Below are 18310 nucleotides of genomic sequence, written 5' to 3'. Positions count from 1 at the left end.
CGTGATTGTGGCTGATGTGAAATGGCTAGCTAGTTAGCGGTGGTGCGCGCTAATAGTGTTTCAGTCGGTGACGTTACTCGTTCTGAGACCTAGAAGTAGTTGTTCCCCTTGCTCTGCAAGGGCTGTGGCTTTTGTGGCACGATGCTTCATGGTTGATGTGTGCAGAGGGTCCCTGGTTCGAGCCCAGGTTGGGGCGAGGAGAGGGACGGAAGCTATACTGTTACATGTGCATAATGTGATTTTAAGCATTTATGAGTAGGCATTGTCTTCTAATTGCTTGATGATGTCATTGGAAACACAGGCTGCCGTTACACAATGAAACTTTCACGCAATTTGAGTTGCTTCTTCATTGCTTCGTGAAATAATAAGCAACTCATCTGCAACTTGGTTGCAAGCAACAGCCAATCAAAACAAACGCTTTTGTCACATTATTCATTCGAAGGTTAGGAATTCTGACCCATTTGTCATATCAACACAGCTGTCAGTGCTGTGCAGCACCATCAGTGGTCAAGGTTGACAGAACAGAGACTAGCACAACAAGAGATCATATACAAATGATTGTACATGGTTTAGCAGTCAATAAATTATATTTTGAACTGAAAAATATCCACCATGATCTGTGCTAGCTAGCTGTGTTGGTGTTAGCAATGTCATTTTGGCTAGCTAACAAGCTAACTTGTACATAATGCATATCTTCTATATCCTTGCTGTTACAATAACCAAATGGTTGGATAAACAATAATTTGTGAAACCACAATGTAACGCAGCAGAAGACATGGGGAGATTCTCAAACAAGCAGCTTCAATTTGATTGGCTGTTGCATGCAATTTTAATCACGTTTGAGTAGCTGCATGTAACAGCAAAGTTGCTTGAGATGATGCCACTTGCAACCTGCAACTGTAGCGAAAATGTCATGAAAGTTGCTTCATGTAAGTCCAGCCTTATCTTCCACTATCTTTTTTTACTAAAAAATATAGAAATGCACAAATGTCACATATGTTGATGTTGTGGTGGTGCTGGAGATGATGAATATGAAGTGAAACATGTTTAAATGTCCCTTTAACTGTATGTATGATATCCATTGAGTATACCAAAAATTAAGAACTCTTGCTCCTTCCATGACAGACTGACCAGGTGAAAGCCATGATCCCTTATTGATGTCACTTGTTCAATCCACTTCAAATCAGTATAGATGAATGGGGAGGAAGGTTAAAGAAGGATATTTAAGCATTGAGACAATTGAAACGTGGATTATGCACCATTCAGAGGGTGAATGTGCAAGACAGAAATGTAATTGCCTTTGAACCGGGTATGTTAGTAGGTGCCAGGTGCAGCGGTTTGTGTCAAGAATTGCAATGCTGCTGAGTTTCATGCTCAACAGTTTCCCATGTGTATCAAGAACGGTCCACCACCCAAAGGACATCCAGCCAACTTGACACAACTGTAGGAAGCATTGGAGTTAACATGGGCCAGCATCCCTGTGAAACGCTTTCGACACCTTGTAGAGGTGGGGGTGCAACTCAATGTTAGGACGGTGTTCCTAAGGTTGGGATGCTCAGTGTAATGTAAATGTTATTTTTACTTTACTGCTTGAAGGCAAAGGACAAATCATTTGTGGGTTATCCTTTTAGTTTATGCTAACTAATTATATTCACAGACAATGTGTCGAAAACTCTGAAACTTGAATAAATATATTTTTCTGGCTTTCCTTGGAAATATGTAATTTTCCATTTACCCTCGCCTTCAAAAACAAAACATTTCAGCCTAGATACTCTATTGTACGTCCTAAGAAAGAACAAATAGGACCACAACAGGGAACAAAATGCTACATTCCTGTGAGTTTTAAACTCAGTCCCCATTTTGGATACAGTAATGTCTTCTCTGCGTTCTTCTGAAGTTTCATTCCATGTTGTCATGGCAGTTTGAGCAATACCAGACCACCTAAATAGGAAGTAAGAATCACCCCAAACAAAACCACAGGAACTTGATTCAACATAAATAAATACTTTTTTACTTTATTTAGAAAGTCTTGAGCAAAACCACTCAGGAAATGTCATCATTTAAGCTTCCCCGGGTTGAACCGGGCCAATGGCACGTCAAGTGACAGGGCGATGCCAGTGAGGGAGGCGTGCCCTGCTCAAAATGAAATGGAGGTCCGTGCCACACGCTCATATTGTTAACGATGCAGCATGGTGCATCGTTCAGAAACATACATCTCTTTTCCATAAAATATGTTTGAGTTATAAAACTATTTTTCATTGTGAAGGCAGATAAAGCGTTTTTTAAATCAAAAGTAATGCCTTTCGCATGTGAAAACACAGAATCCTACTCATTACGGGGCATTAATAAAATCCACTGATTGTTCTCTTGAAATTCTGTTTGAGCAGCTGAGATAGAACAGTCCTGACATTTGGAGTCACTCTTCCAACTGGAGTTTAGGCACAGTCTCTCCTGTAGTCCTTTCACATCTGCCATGAGGCAGATGAGAAAGGCTGTCTACTTGAATCCTTGAAAACATTTACGTTCAAAGCAGAGGATAAAACATCAGAACAGTCTCACTGATAATGACAAAGCACGAGAGGTCATTAAATACACACAGTTATTAAATCATAATAGACGTCTAGACCAAACATTAAGCACTCCAAGATTGAAGTTAGTCAACATGGACAATATGCTCTATTCTAAAACTGTGAACATTCCTTCAGTCAAAGTAAAGCAGAGGGCAGAAACTGTAGTAGCATTCAAATTTAGACTCTTCATAGGTTCCTCTTCTCTCACAAAGAAAATGATTTGACCTTATTTAGATGAATTTCAAGCCAGCAAATTCTCTGCTGGACTGATTAGAGAATAAGTTACAGACTATGAGTCTGGTTAGCAGCAACACCTCTGCTTCTTTGAAAACACTTAAGCATCTCTTTTTGCACCTTACATTGAAGGCCTCCCAATACAATTTGTCTGTTTGTCATGTCAATAGATTTAGTAGATGTTGTTTAGGCATGGTTGTCTAGCTAGCCTTTTTCATAGACTGACAGACTGAATGGTTGATTGACAGGTTGATTAACTGAGTAATAGTAGAATGGATTATGGTGGATAACTGATTGACTGATCGATTGATTGATATTCTACTGGATGGATTGACTGGTGAGTTGTATGCGGCTAACTGATGGAGGCAGATCTTGGACAGCTCGCCTGCGGTGAGGTGTGGAGGGTGTCGTGAAGAGGCCGTTCTGAACACGTATATACAGGGAGATCAGAGAGACCAACAACTCATCCTGTCAGAGATAAAAGAGACACGTATCAATCTCCTAAACACACACAAACACAATCAAAACAGAAATAAACACACATAGAGACATCACTTACACCAACACAGGCTGTGTTGAAAGGGGCGGAGAGGATGGCTCTCACAGATCACGACTGACCATTCACACTGTTCCTCTCCTGAACTTTGACCCTGGCACCAGTGACAAGTGTTCCAGCCCAAGCTCAGCTCAAAGACACCAGCATTTACACTTTAAATAACTTTTAACAATTAAAACTTGAAGTCCACTAAGAGAAATACTCACAGGGCTTGTTTGAAAAATCGATTCTCAGTGTGACCACCTAGGTAAAATAAAAATAAATAAAGGGTAAATTAAATAACATTATCCATGGTAATGCTCACATCATAGTAGTTGTCTGAGTCCCTGACACCACTGCAGTAGGCAGTATGATTCCCTGGCTGTTGGCTCTACCCCTCTCTGGTGATGACCCTGCTGTAACTGCACGGTGCATCGGTCTTCCGGACTCCAGTGGTCCTCTCCCTGCATTCCACCCTCCAGGCACATTACTGGGAGGGGCTGTCTGGTCATCAGAGGGAGGCACACCAGTCTCAGGGGTGTCCCCAGGGTTGGTTGGTTGTTTCTGGGGAGAAGTCTTGAAGGGGCTGCACCTTCCACTGGAGTCGTCTTCACCTGAGACATGAAACATGGAAAATTTGTGGCACACCTAGTTTGAACTGTTTAAGTATATGACTCATTATTTTCCTACCAATAAATTTACATTTTCACTTCACCCTCCATACATACCTCCAGTTGGGAACCTGTCCGTGGCCCCCTTAGGCAGGAGGATGTAGTTGGCCCTGGGGGGGATCCTACAAAGCCTGGGAGCTCCTTGGAAGGGCCCAGCAATGTCTACGGAGGACACAGAGAGAAGAAGGACTGGTGTTATCTTTAAGACTAGGGCCAGGAGTTTTTCTTGACCACACTATCTTAGACAGAAGACACACTGGTAGAAATATGAGGTAACCGTACAGTGTCCATCCCTTCCTTCTCCAGGTGTGCCTTCTCCAGGTAGTAGCCCTTGTCTGCCACGTTGAGCCTCTTCCAACACCCACTGATCCTCTTGATGATCTCAGACTGGTGCAGGCTGGGGAACTCCTGCTGTATGGTCTGGTGCACGTCAAAGTAGTACAGCAGGTAGGCTGATCTGGAGGTGAAAGGTCAAACTTTATAAATAATTGATATCTTGACTGATACAGCAGTCAACTCAACACAAAGATTGGGTCATTTGATTTAGCTTGCTCCGTCTACCCGAGCAATCCAAATCAGGTGCACTCAGACAGTGTGAAAATAGTGAGTATGTCATCTGCATTGACTGTTTGGGTGCAGTAGAGTAGACTACCTGGGCTTTTGGGGTTTCTACATGATCTCCCCTGCTGAGCCTTGTTCTTCTTCCTCTTCTTTGGAGATTTGACCTCCATGAGAGTGTAGCAGCTCTGCACCTCCTCTGACGCCCTCTATTAGTCTCCTCATACACCTCCATGGTTTCCATGGCTACAGGGAGCCGAGGAGAGCCTTGGGAAGTTTAGTGACATCATGATTTATTAATTCATTCTGTGTCCATGCGAAACAGAATCAAAATGACAAGGGGATTGGTATTAGGGCTATATATTATGTACATTCCTTAATTTAATACTCCTACAATCAAGATAGGGACATTCTAGATCAGTAGCCTATGTAGGCTATCAAATATATGTTATGGGGATGTAGATAAATGTATGTCCTTCAAAACAAGAGATTAAAGGTCATACTGTAGTAACTGTGCGAACTCAATTGTAATCCTTGGCAGCGTTCGATTAACCTGAACCGCAGTGCACTGGTCTATGGCCCATGACGTGAATGTTCAAAGGTAGTGAGGGAGGAGCGCCCTCTCAAATCAAACAGCATGGTTCACAAACATACAGCATCTCTTTCCATAAAATATATTTTCAAACTATACTGAACAAAAATATAAAACACAACATGCAACAAAATTTGACTGAGTTACAGTTCATATAAGGAAATCAGTCAAATGAAATAAATGAATTATGCCCTAATCTATGTATTTCAAATGACTGTGAATACAGATATGGACTGGGACATTTTCAGCTTCCAGGAAATGTGTACAGATCCTTGCGACATGGGGCTGTGCATTATCATGCTGAAACATGAGGTGTTGGAGGCAGATGAATGGCATGACAATGGGCCTCAGAATCTCGTCACGGTAACTGCATTCAAATTGCCATCTATAAAATGCAATTGTGTTTGTTGTCCAAAGCTTATGCCTGCCCATACCATAATCCCACCGCCACCATGGGGTAATTTGTTCACAACGTTGACATCAGCAAACCGCTTGCCCACACAACGCCATACACGTGGCCTGCGGTTGTGAGGCCAGTTGGACGTATGACAAAAATCTCTAAAACAATGTTGGAGAGGTAGAGAAATGAATATTACATTATCGGGCAACAGCTCTGGCGGACATTAGACTCCCGAGTGGTGCAGCAGTCTAAAGCACTGCATCTCAGTACTAGAGGTGTCACTACAGACCCTGGTTCAATTCCAGGCTGTATTACAACCGGCCGTGATTGGAAGTCTCATAGGGTGGCGCACAATTGGCCCAGCGTCGTCCGGGTTTGGCCGGGGTAGTCCGCCATTGTAAATATGAATTTGTTCTTAAAAACTTACTTGCCTAGATAAATAAAGGTTAAATAAAATAAAAAAATATTCCTGCAGTCAGCATGCCAATTGCAATGTTCCCTCAAAACTTGAGATATATGTAGCATTGTGTTGTGAGAGAAAACTGCATCGACCTAGATGGTCTGTGGTGAAAAGGAAAAGGAGAACGAATGGCCCTGCTATAAGCACTGCTGCCAGCAGCGGCACTTCTAGTGTTGAGAACGTGAAGAGAGTGAAGGTACTGAAAAACAAAAGTAATGGGGGGCATAGTGGTTGAAGCCAAAATACTGTTCAGTAAGAAAGAGGGGCAGAGAAGTGAAAGCCTGTCAGTATTAATGTTTGAGAAGGTTGTACCTAAGAAAGTACAGATGGGCTTCCTGGCTTTCACTGTTAGAATTTGTTCCACCTCGATGGTGTTTTAAATGCCAAATAATGGGAAAGATAGAGGCTCTGTGCAAAGGAAAGAAAATATGTGCCAAGTGTGGCGGTTATGATTATGGTGAATGTGGGAACAATGTCAAGGTTAAATGTTGTAACTGTGGGGAGGAACACAGTGCAGCATTTGGTGGATGCCAGGTGCATAAAGAGGCTAGAAAGGACCAAAGATATAACATCACTCATAGTGTGTTATATGTAAAGGCTGCAAGGCAGATTGGGGGAACTATTTACGCAGAATGATGGAGATAACAGGGTTACTCCTGGAACAAGTGGACCTACTGTAGGAAATGTTGCTTATGTTGGTCCTGACACGGATACGAGACCTGTTCAGAAATCTTGCTTTTACAATTGTGTTGTTTCAAAGGACATCTTAAACTAGGCAAGTCAGTTAAGAACAAATTCTTATTTACAATGACGGCCTACCGGGTAACAGTGGGTTAACTGCTTTGTTCAGGGACAGAACAATTTTTTTTTTTTTTTACCTTGTCAGCTCGAGGATTCAATCCAGCAACCTTTCGGTTACTTGCCCAACGCTCTAACCACTAGGCTACCTGCCGACACAAGTTGAAATGTTGGCGATAATAGTTGCCCTCCACTAGGTGGAGTATGTACAAGTTGTTAGAATTATAGTATGCTCTGATTCTCTGTCTGTATTGAATAGTTTATCATCTGGTAAATCTAATAGGAGTGGCCTACTATTGAAGGTATTAATGTTGTTATGGAGAATTGAGAGAATAGGTGTATTAATGAGATTCTGCTGGGTCCAAGCGCAGCCGGGTGTGGAATTGTAGACCAGTTAGCCAAAATATTTTTGAAATGAGATATAATTGATATTAATGTTCCACTTGGTGGAGGTGAGGCCAAATGTAAGATCAGAGACATTTTGATAGATGTGTGGCAGAAGAGATGGGACTGAGCGTGTATGGAGTGTATGCTCAATGAAACGGTGGAGCATGTGTTGTTATATTGTTGTAAGTATGTTGAAGAGAGGGAAAGATTGAAGTGTGGGATTATTGAGGTTGGACAGGGTTCGGGGGTTTGGAAGGGATTTGGGGGATGGGGTAGGGTCTATTAGAAGTTAGTGGGGCTCTTTTTTATTTTCTCAGAAGTACTGAGTTAGATAGGAGGATTTAGAAATTTTGTAAACCGTGATTGACCACACACACTTCAGCACAGTCGGTGGCGGCATGTACCTTAAACGTTGGTTTGCGGACCGCCATTACATCATAGAAGAAGGAGAAACTACGGTTTCCACTAGTCTAGATAACACAGCAACCTATCCCTGACAGTGCATGTGGGGTAAAATCAATTATGACACATACCCAGGAAATGATAGCACGGGAATAATATCTGAATTTAACCCAAGCATGCTACAGAGGACTAACAGCAACTACAATTTTCAAATTTCCATAGGCACAGATCTAGGATCAGTGTCCCCTAACTATATCCAGTCTCGATGGTTGAGAGGTAAAACAGCTAGCTGACTTGCAATCAGGGCAACTTTGCCCACAAGCAAATAGTGTTCCAGGCAAAAGTAATCGTTCTGACGTGGCGGTGCATCCTAGGCATATGAGTAGATCACAGAGCATTCACTTAAAACAAAAATGGCGGGTGACAAGGTGAGTACTGTTTTTTGCCTTCAATCTTTTTTAAGTGTCTTGTCAGAAAACGAGCTATTTAAGAGTAGCATGATCTAGTCATAAACCAACTAGCTTTAACTTAAAACAAGATAGGCACGGTGTGTTGGTAAGTTGTCAGGGGACGTGTAAAGTTATTCATTACGGAAACGGTTTAAGAAGCAAGGAGAAGATGGCGGAAAAACAGGTTTTGTTTTGAGACTGCAGCTAGTGAGTCGGATGAAACAACTAATCGTACAGAAAGTGAGAATTAATGGGTTGCAGTGGCAAAGAAAAATGAAACCAATAGAAGTAAAACTGCTGTAAACTACTATACTCGGTTTTAGGTCGGAGTGAGGGTTTTGGATCAATACTAACTTACTTTGGAAATCCGTTTAACGTCTCGAGGAAAATCGGTGTGAGCCACAAGAAGTGGTGTTATTTAGATTGTGTGTGTGTCTGCGGAGCATACGAAGCGTGTTTTAAGACTCAAAGATACCGGTGGAATGTTTCCTGTATGGATTTTCGTAGCAGGGCGCTTATCAAGTAATGGTGGGGAGTAGACTCTTGGCGCGTCGACTCCCATTTCTGGTTGTCAATCTCCCTGAACGTCAGTATTTTTGCAGGGGAGGAAACTATTTTGCGTAGTCTATTTCTAGAACACAAACTCTCGCATCGTTCGCTGGCTACATTCCCAATCCGGCCCTCATACTATTATGGCCCCCTAATCATCCTAGCGTCCAATTGGCTCATTCGTCCCCCCTCTTCTTCCCTGTAACTATTCCACAGGTCGTTGCTATAAATGATGTGTTCAGTCAATTTACCTGGTAAAATAAATTAAAAGAGATGGGAGGAGCACAGCCAGGCTTAGGCATGTCGGCCACCAGGAAGACCGTCAGAACTGTGCATCGGTAATTTAAAAAAAAAAGTAGGCTATAAACTATCGCAATGCTGTATTTCGCGGCTTACAATGTCTTGGGTAAATTCACTAAATTAGAGGCTATAAATGAATAGGCTGAACTATTCTACACAACAGACCGAAGACCAAACTCTCGCGTTTTTCATAGTGAAGAGAAAGAGGATCGGGGCAGGCAGCGAGACAGTCAGAACCGGTGATCTGTATCTAGCACTGCCTCGTAAATTCACCTACAGTATGGCTAAGTTATTCTTCATAATACCAGTGAATTGAAGTTGAACAAAGCCAAATGCATCAGTTTAATTAGGCCTAAATGCGCAGCGTATTTAATGAAACCCTGGCTGGCTGTTGATGTCCTATGTCAGGGCTCTCCAACCTTGTTCCTGGAGAGCTACCTTCCTGTAGGTTTTCGCTCCAACCCCAGTTGTAGCTAACCTGATTCAGTTTATCAACCAGCTAATTATTGAATCAAGAAATCCGTGCAAGAAATCCTATCTGTGAAATCCTGTCATTAAACCCCATCGAAGAAGTTTAAGAACCAAACAGAGCAAATGGAACTAAACAGGGAGGGACCTACCTGAATTTGTCCAATAGAAGCTCTCGTTTTTGTTGTAAAACGTTTTCCATTTGTAGTAAACTGTTTCTGTTACAAAACGTTTTGTAACATAATCAGAATAATGAACACAGCCCTGGTCACTGTCATACGCATGCATAGACTGAATAGAAGGCATTAACAGAGGGGCAGTGACAGAAATTGACAGGCGCTTCAGGAAGTGTTACCTAAGTTCATTGATTGCCAGTCAGTGTAACTTACTTGCATTTGTTCTAGGATCCTTTCAAGCAGATGAAGGATCTCAACCAGCTCAAGAATCAACTGGAAGATATCCAGAAGCGTGTGGAGACCGAATTTGCAGCAGGAATTCCACAGGTACAGTATGTTGTTATCCAATGTTAGAATGTAGGTGAAATGAAACCTTATGAAACAGGACAGCAGACAAACCATGAACCTCAGGTCAGTCCTGAAACAGTAATAGAGGAATCAACTAATGATTGCTTATTAAACGAGAGTCATAAAAGCATGCCATATATTCTATTTATTGTGTGCATACTTTGTCCTGACTGGTGTTTCCTGTTCTCTCCCAGGGGGGCTCTGTGCTGGCATCTCCCTTTTTGAAGGGGTTCCTGGCCGGGTACGTGGTGGCCAAGCTCCGCTCCTCAGCTATCATAGGAGTGCTACTAGGAACATTCACAGGCATCTATGCTGCACAAAACTATCAGGTGCCCAACATTGACAGCACTCTGAAGGACTATATGAGTTTGTTTAGAAAAGGACCAAAGTAATGGGAAGAACCAGGCCTAGGCGTCATCTTCTAACTGCCTAAGGTTAAGGACACAACCACCACTTCTGTAGATGCTCCCTTTTCAGAGGCTCTCTATTGTGTATACAGCACAAAGAACATGTGGATTTAACTGGATTTTGACGTGTCCGTTGAGGGGTCCAGTGTGAAGGCCTCGATTTGTTTTGGGTTTTGTTCAAAGGTTAAAGCGTAAATCTACATTCAGTTCCCTGGGAACATCTGCTATTCTCTCTGCTGATCACTGTGAATCAGATTATAAAGTGTGTAAAAGGTGATAAGGTTCTGTTCTTTGAGTGTAAGGTTACATTGCAGGGATATTTGACTGCTTGCCTTAGTAAAGTTGCCAAGTACAGCAGCCATCTAATTGATTTTGAATCAAGGGTGTTAACAGCAAGACAGTGGTGCTTTCGTGTTTTGTAATCACAAATAACTTTTATCGGCTTAGAATATGAACATATTTTGAGAATATTATGTTATGGTTGAATAGATTTAGCCTAATTTAGGGGATTTAAAAAATATTTTTGTTGTCCATTTAGAGGGTGTTTGTATTTGTACTTTTATTCCCAGGGTGTTAAAAACATGCAGTATTGAGAATGATTGTGATCCATAACGTGAGGGCTGGGTCCCCATCCCGTCACAGGAGGTGGTGGAGGAAGAGGGTCCAGTGGGGTGTCCTCCTAGGACTGATGGTCCTGATCTATGGCTCTCATGCCCCCCTAATAACACTCACCAAGGTGGGTGGGCGGGTTCCCTTTAGCTCCTCCTCCTGTGTGCTTCTGATAGAGATAACCAAGCTTTTGGTGTCCCTAGCAACTCTGCTCCTGACTGGGGACCTGTCTGCCCTGCGTGCCCCCCTGTCCCTGGCCCTCGTGGCCCCCTATGCAGTCCCAGCCGCACTCTATGCCTTCAACAACAATCTGGTAGTCCTCATGCAGCTCTACATGGATCCCAGCTCCTTCCAGGTCCTCAGCAACTTGAAGATCGCATCCACGGCCCTGCTCTACTCCTCCTGCCTGGGGAAGAGGCTGCGGTCCGCCCAGTGGCTGGCCCTGGGGATCCTCATGGGGGCTGGGGTGTGTCACAGCTACAGCAGTCTGGATCTGGAGTATCCAGGGCAAACTGAGGACCAGGCAAGTTCCAGGCTTCACATCACAGCCTGGGGCCTTGTTCTAGTGCTGGTTTACTGCTTCATCTCAGGGCTGGCAGCCGTCTACACAGAGCGGGTGCTGAAGAGCCAGCGACTACCCCTAAGCCTGCAGAACCTATACCTGTACGTGTTTGGATTGGCCATCAACTTTGTCTCCCACCTCTTAAGCATGGGGGGAGAACAGGATTTCCTGGAGGGTTACTCAGGGGTGGTGTGGGCCATTGTTGCTGGGCAGGCAGCAAATGGGCTGCTGATGTCAGTAGTGCTGAAGCATGGCAGCGGCATCACCAGACTGTTTGTCATCTCTTGCTCTATGCTGGTCAATGCTCTGCTCTCCTGGGCCCTACTGGGCCTGCAGCTCACCCCCTTCTTCCTGTTACCCACCTCTATGATTGGCCTGGCAGCCTATCTGTACTACCTTTAGCAGAACTCTGCTAACTGACTCTCATTCCACCACCCCACCACAATCTCTGGCAGCACTTTTTACCAGATGATGTGTTGACATTGATTGACATTAAGGTTGGAATGTTTTTTTGGTTGGAGTGTTCTTTTCCCTTTTGAAATTGCATTTTTATTTTAGTGATTCGGATCCAGTATTTTTCATCACATGTCCCAAATGGTCCATTTAGTTTGAGTTATTTGAAGTTTCTAATTTGATTGTTGATTGTAATAGAAGCTGCACTTTAGCTGAGACTTACAGAGCCCTTCGTCACACCATCACTGTTTTATCTGTTCTGCATAATGTACTGCCTACTTTTCACTTGCCTTTGATTTCCAGGTCAATCAAATTCCTCCATATTCATTCAAGCCTTTTCTTCAATATATCATGGGTAGTTGGATTTGAGTAATATGTCTCCATTATTTCTACATTGTCACCCAACACTTCTTAAGAGTGGTGCTATGATCATTCTATTAGCATTTATCATTACCTCTGCCAATGTCAAGACGTATAGGTACAGAAAGTGTTTATGCAATACTATATATTAAAGATGAATATTTCAATGGTTGTTTCTCTTTTATTTCTTTGGTATTTTCTATCTGAAATAAAATGCCATAAATCCATGAGAAACATTTCCCCATCCCCCTCACTGTTACTGGGATACTCTTTGTCCCTTGAGGTCACCCTGCACACACAGAATGTCCTTTAGCTCTGCCAATGCTATGGAGAAAGAGAGAGAGAGAATCTGATTTATTGATGAACTAGGTTTAAACCCAATCAAGGTATGCAATGAAATACACCATTATTTCAAGTGATGTAAAATAGTCTTCTCAAAGTAGGATCTAACCTGCCTATACTGAGACAGAAATATGTTATACACGTTTTATCCAGGTGTGTAACTCACCTTTGCGGAGCTGTTTGTTGTCTGCCTGTAGCTGTTGGTTCTGAGAGGACAGGTAGACTGCATCCTGTATGGCCTCCAGCAGGAGAGTCCTGTACCTGCCCTCTGACACCCTCCTCTGCTCCTCACTTACCTGGCGGAAAACCCGGAACACCTGATAAGGGATTGGGGGTGGGGAGTCAGAGCTTAGTATGGTGGTGAAAGGTGTGACAATGGCAGTGCAGGTAAGTGCCTTACCTGCAGACTCTCCTCCCTAAGAGAGTGAAGCTCATGCTGGTGTCTGTGGTACTGTGTCTCCAGGTCTCTCTCGGCCTCCGAGGCCTCAGTGTGCAGGGCCTCCATCTGGAGAATCAGGACCTGTCTCTCTCTGCCCAGGACCAATAGCTCCCTCTGGGGGCCCTCAGTCTGACCATAGGGGTAGATTTATGGAGGCAGGACATTTGACAGTTTGAGTGTCTAAGATGTGAGGAATATCATGATTAAATCAATCTCAAGTGTTAGTCACCTGTTCCTGCCCCAGCTCTCTTTCCATCTTCTCCACCTCCTCCTGTATCACTCTCCCATGATCCTCTTTGATCTTCCTCCTCCGCTCCTGTGCTCTGTTGTACTCCGCCTGGTACCAGTCCTCAAGTTGTCAAAGGAGGAAGATATTTTACATTAGGGACAGATCACTTTGTTCTTCTCAACCTCACAGAACAGTAGAGTATTCCTGGTACCTGTTCCGGGTGGTCAGATTTCTCACTGCTCTCCTGTTTCTCCTCCTCTCTCAGGGCTTCCTTTAGCTGCTGGATTGTACCCACTCTCTCCTGCATCCTCTCCACACTTACTCTCCCCTCTGTGAAAAAGGAAAGACAGTTCTTGGGATTCACTGTTCATAGCGACATAGACCTCTGATCTCTACACTATTCTATAGGCCTAATACCTGATATAACGGATCACAATCAATTGAGATGATTAGATGAATCAGGTACGAATCCTGAGCAAAGCTGGAATAGTGTAGGTTCAATGGCTGTTCATTATGAGAGAATGACACAAGCGTGCAAAGCTGCAATTAAGGCAAAGGGGTGGCTACTTTGAAGAATCTAAAATACATTTAGATGTATTATGTATATTTTCCTTGTTTATATTACATACATTTGAAGGACAGTATATTTTATATTAGTAATCTTTTGTTTGTTTTTAGTCCTAGCCTTCAGCTACCCTCAACCCCTCCCATCTATCTCTGAAGACCATTTAGTTTTGATTTATAGCTGACATATACAGTATTTTTCTAATGTACTGTGATGTTTCATAAAAGTTCTGAACCTTTCTATTGTCATAGTTTCTAGAGAATGTAAATGAAAAGAAACACATTTTCTAAGAGTATTATTATATTATTGATCGATTGACTGACTTTTCAAATCACCCAGCAGTGCTATTTACAGAGTTCCAAGTAAATGTTGCAATTTGTCAGCCATTCCTGATCTAATTATTCTGTCTCTTCACAGTAAAATATGCAGAGGTGGGATGGTTATATCCCCCATATATATATATATATATATATATATATATATATATATATATATATATATATATATATATATATATATATATTATATATTATATATATATATATATAACATTATTGATTGCAAAAATTTTGTATTTATTTTTTGTTGTTTTAAAAATAGTGATATTTTGGAGATGATTTCATTTTCAAATATTTAATATTTAATAATTTCTGCCTTCCGGATTCATATTCATTATATAAATAGGTCCGTTTAATTTTGTCTGGCTTGCCGTTCCAAAAAGAGTTGAATAGTTTTTGCACATATCATTTAATGGTAGGCCTATCAAAACTGTGAATTTTAAGGAGTAAGCAAGTGCATGATCCCACAGGAAATATGGGAGTTTTTTTTAATGCTCCGGAGTTGGGAATATTGGTAGCCTACATTACCATTCAAAAGTTTGTGGTCACTTAGAAATGTCCTTGTTTTTGAAAGAAAAGCAATAAAATAACATCAAATTGATCAGAAATACAGTGTAGACATTGTTAATGTTGTAAATGACTATTGTAGCTGGAAACGGCAGATGTTTTATGGAATATCAACATAGGCGTACAGAGGCCCATTATCGGCAACCATCACTCCTGTGTTCCAATGGCACGTTGTGTTAGCTAATCCAAGTTTATCATTTCAAAAGGATAATTGTTCATTAGACAACCCTTTTGCAATTATGTTAGCACAGCTGAAAACCATTGTCCTGATTAAAGAAGCAATAAAACATTCTTTAGACTAGTTGAGTATTTTTATTTCACCAGTTGAAAACAAGTCCTCATTTACAACTGCGACCTGGGCTGTCACGCCCTGGCCTTAGTTATCTTTGTTTTCTTTATTATTTTGGTTCAGTCAGGGTGTGACATGGGGGATTTATGTGTTTTTTCAGGTCTATGGGTTTTGTATGTTTATGGGGTGTTTTCTGGTCTAGGTGTCTATGGTTGCCTAGCTTGGTTCTCAATTAGAGGCAGGTGTTTATCGTTGTCTCTGATTGGGAACCATATTTAGGCAGCCATGTTCTTTGGGTATTTTGTGGGTGAATGTCTTCTGTCTTTGTGTCATTGCACCAGATAGGACTGTTTCGGTTTTCACATTTGTTGTTTTGTATTTTATGGTGATCTCGTTTATCATCTATATTAAAGATGTTGAACACTAACCACACTGCATTTTGGTCCTCCTCTCCTTTAGCGGAAGAAAACCATTACATGGGCAAGATAAAGCAGTGTGTCAAAAACAACAACACAGAGTTACACATAAACAGACATACAGTCAATAACACAAAAGAAAATATATGTACAGTGTATGCAAATGTAGAAGATTAGGGATGTAAGGCAATAAATAGGCCATAGAGGTGAAATAATTACAATTGAGTATTAACACTAGAGTGATAGATGTGGAGATGATGACGTGCAAGTAGAGATACTGGGATGCAAAATAGCAAGAAGATAAATAACAATATGGGGATGAGGTAGTTTGGGTGTGCTATTTACAGATTGGCTGTGTTGATTGATTGATCGGTAAGCTGCTCTGCCAGCTGATGCTTAAAGTTAAAGAGGGAGATATAAGTCTCCAGCTTCAGTGATTTTTGCAATTCGTTCCAGTCATTCGCAGCAGAGAACTGGAAGGAAAGGCGGCCAAAGGAAGTGTTGGCTTTGGGGATGACCAGTGAAATATACCTGCTGGATATATATACCTACCTACCTACGTGCTACGGGTGGGTGTTGCTATGGTGACCAGTGAGCTGAGATAAGGCCTAGCAAAGACTTATAGATGACCTGGAGCCAGTGGGTTTGGCGACGAATATGTAGTGAGGGCCAGCGAACGAGAGCACACAGGTCGCAGCGGTTGGTAGTATTTTGGGCTTTGGCGACAAAACGGATGACACAGTGATAGACGACATCCAGTTTGCTGAGTAGAGTGTTGGAGGCTATTTTGTAAATTACATCGCCGAAGTCAAGGATCGGTAGGAAAGGCAGTTTTACGAGTGTATGTTTGGCAGCATGAGTGAAGAAGGCTTTGTTGAGAAATAGGAAGCCGATTCCAGATTTCATTTTGGAATGGAGATGCTTAATGTAAGTCTGGAAGGAGAGTTTACAGTCTAACCAGACACCTACAGTAGGTATTTGTAGTCCACATATTCTAAGTCAGAACCGTCCAGAGTAGTGATGCTAGTTGGGTGGGAGGGTGCGGGCAGCAATCGGTTGAAGAGCATGCATTTGGTTTTACTAGCATTTAAAAGCAATTGGAAGTCACGGAAGGCGTGTTGTATGGCATTGAAGCTCGGAGGTTTGTTAACACAGTGTCCAAAGAAGGGCCAGATGTAAACAGAATGGTGTCATCTGCGTAGAGGAGGATCAGAAAATCACCAGCTGCAAGAGCGACATCATTGATATTTACAGAGAAAAGAACTGGCCCGAGTATATGGAGCATCAGCATTTGTGGGTTTGATTACAGGCTCAAAATGGCCAGAAACAGACTTTCCTCTGAAACTCGTCGGTCTATTCTTGTTCTGAAAAATGAAGGGTATTCCATGCGAGAAATTGCCAAGAAACTGAAGATCATATACAACACTGTGTACTACTCCCTTCACAGAACAGTGCAAACTGGCTCTAACCAGAAAAGACATAGGAGTTGGAGGCCTTCTAGGCAGAGTTGCAAAGAAAAAGCCATATCTCAGACTGGCCAATAAAAAGAAAAGATTAAGATGGGGAAAATTATGCAGATACTGGACAGAGTAAGGAAACAGTGGTTGTCCTATCACAGTGACTTCAAATACTTATGAGGGAAAACAGGATTTCGAACACCAATCATGCAGGTTTCACGTAGTGTATTTTGGTGGTCATATTTAGAACTACAGCTCTCATCCTAGTATATTTACAACTACAGCTCGCTTGTGTACTTATTACAGTCCTCACATTGCATACACACTACCTTGGATGTGTTCGTCCACCTCCTGTCTCAGCTGGTCCTGCAGGTCTTTCCTTCTCTCTATGGTCACACTGTGGTCCATGTTGTGGTCAGGGTTATGGTCACTATTATCAATATGTATTAGGGTCTTTGGGGAATGCAGTCCCTGCCAAATCAACACAACTCTAAATACTCATTGCAGAGATTGAGGCATAGTTTATTTGTTGTTTCAGATACAGCTAGATATGCTGTTCTCTCTACAGGAAAGAGACTGTATCTCACCTTTAGATTATGGGTTAGTTCTGCCAGTCTATGGACATCATCCTCTCGATGGTCCCCTTGTGACATCATTTTTGTTCGAATCGCCTGAATACTGTCCCGGATCTCATGCTCGGTTACCTTTGGACACCATTGTCCCATTAACCACAACATTATGAAAGAGATGGATTAATAACACTAATTTACCCTTTATAACAAGTCTCATGACACACATACATTGGACAGTAAGTAGCGAGGTACTTACAGGTGTGTTCATGTCCTCAGAGAAAGCAGTCTGAAGCCATACCATCCAGAGTGTTGCGAGTTCATTTGGGTTTGATTACACTGGCCTGAAATATTTATGTCCCAGACTCCATTTTCACTGGTCAAGGGGTGTACAGTTACTCAGAATGTGGGTATGAGTTCAAAACAGAGGTTACAATCAGATAGACTTCCATGTGTCAACAGTTCATTTCATCCTACTGTAGCCTACTCCTAACCAATTTACAATTGGCTCATTAATCCCCCTCCTCTCCCCTGTAACTATTCCCCAGGTCGTTGCTGCAAATGAGAACGTGTTCTCAGTCAATTTACCTGGTAAAATAACGGATAAAAAAAATAGCATAACACTTCATCTGCAGTCTTGTTATGGTCATTCATTTTACACAATTTTTTTTTTTTGTGGTGGGTAGATTCCATGTTAAATTAATCTGTTATCCCAGAACTAAAATCTCTAGTCAGATGGTACCATGTATGTTTAAGTAGTCTGTCCTAAAAGAGATTAATGTACAATAAGAGTTACAAAAAAAACAACACA

General features: G+C 42.1%; 2 protein-coding genes across 4 annotated transcripts; both read left to right on the top strand.

Moving 5' to 3' along the window:
* Nucleotides 1-7945: 7945 nt before the first annotated feature.
* On the top strand, nt 7946-10435 carry LOC112220768 (SLC35A4 upstream open reading frame protein-like). 3 transcript variants are annotated; one of them, XM_024382649.2, is made up of 3 exons: nt 7946-8035; nt 9778-9876; nt 10092-10435. In XM_024382649.2, the coding sequence occupies exons 1-3, from the start codon at nt 8021-8023 to the stop codon at nt 10287-10289; spliced, it is 312 nt and encodes a 103-aa protein (XP_024238417.1). In that variant the 5' UTR covers nt 7946-8020; the 3' UTR covers nt 10290-10435. The 3 variants fall into 3 exon arrangements, with proteins under 3 accessions (XP_024238417.1, XP_024238418.1, XP_024238416.1); XM_024382650.2 differs by lacking the exon at nt 7946-8035 and adding an exon at nt 8060-8162; XM_024382648.2 differs by lacking the exon at nt 7946-8035 and adding an exon at nt 8169-8296.
* A 464-nt stretch (nt 10436-10899) lies between these two features.
* slc35a4 (solute carrier family 35 member A4) lies at nt 10900-12455 on the top strand. The gene has a single exon (XM_024382645.2). It carries the CDS (start codon nt 10900-10902, stop codon nt 11875-11877), a length of 978 nt encoding a protein of 325 aa, XP_024238413.1. The 3' UTR covers nt 11878-12455.
* Nucleotides 12456-18310: the final 5855 nt, after the last annotated feature.

The sequence above is a fragment of the Oncorhynchus tshawytscha genome, linkage group LG21 (genome assembly GCF_018296145.1).
Source record: "Oncorhynchus tshawytscha isolate Ot180627B linkage group LG21, Otsh_v2.0, whole genome shotgun sequence".
NCBI lineage: Eukaryota > Metazoa > Chordata > Actinopteri > Salmoniformes > Salmonidae > Oncorhynchus > Oncorhynchus tshawytscha.
The sequence above is the reverse complement of the archived record's forward strand: the minus strand, read 5'-3'. Positions and strand labels throughout refer to the sequence as shown.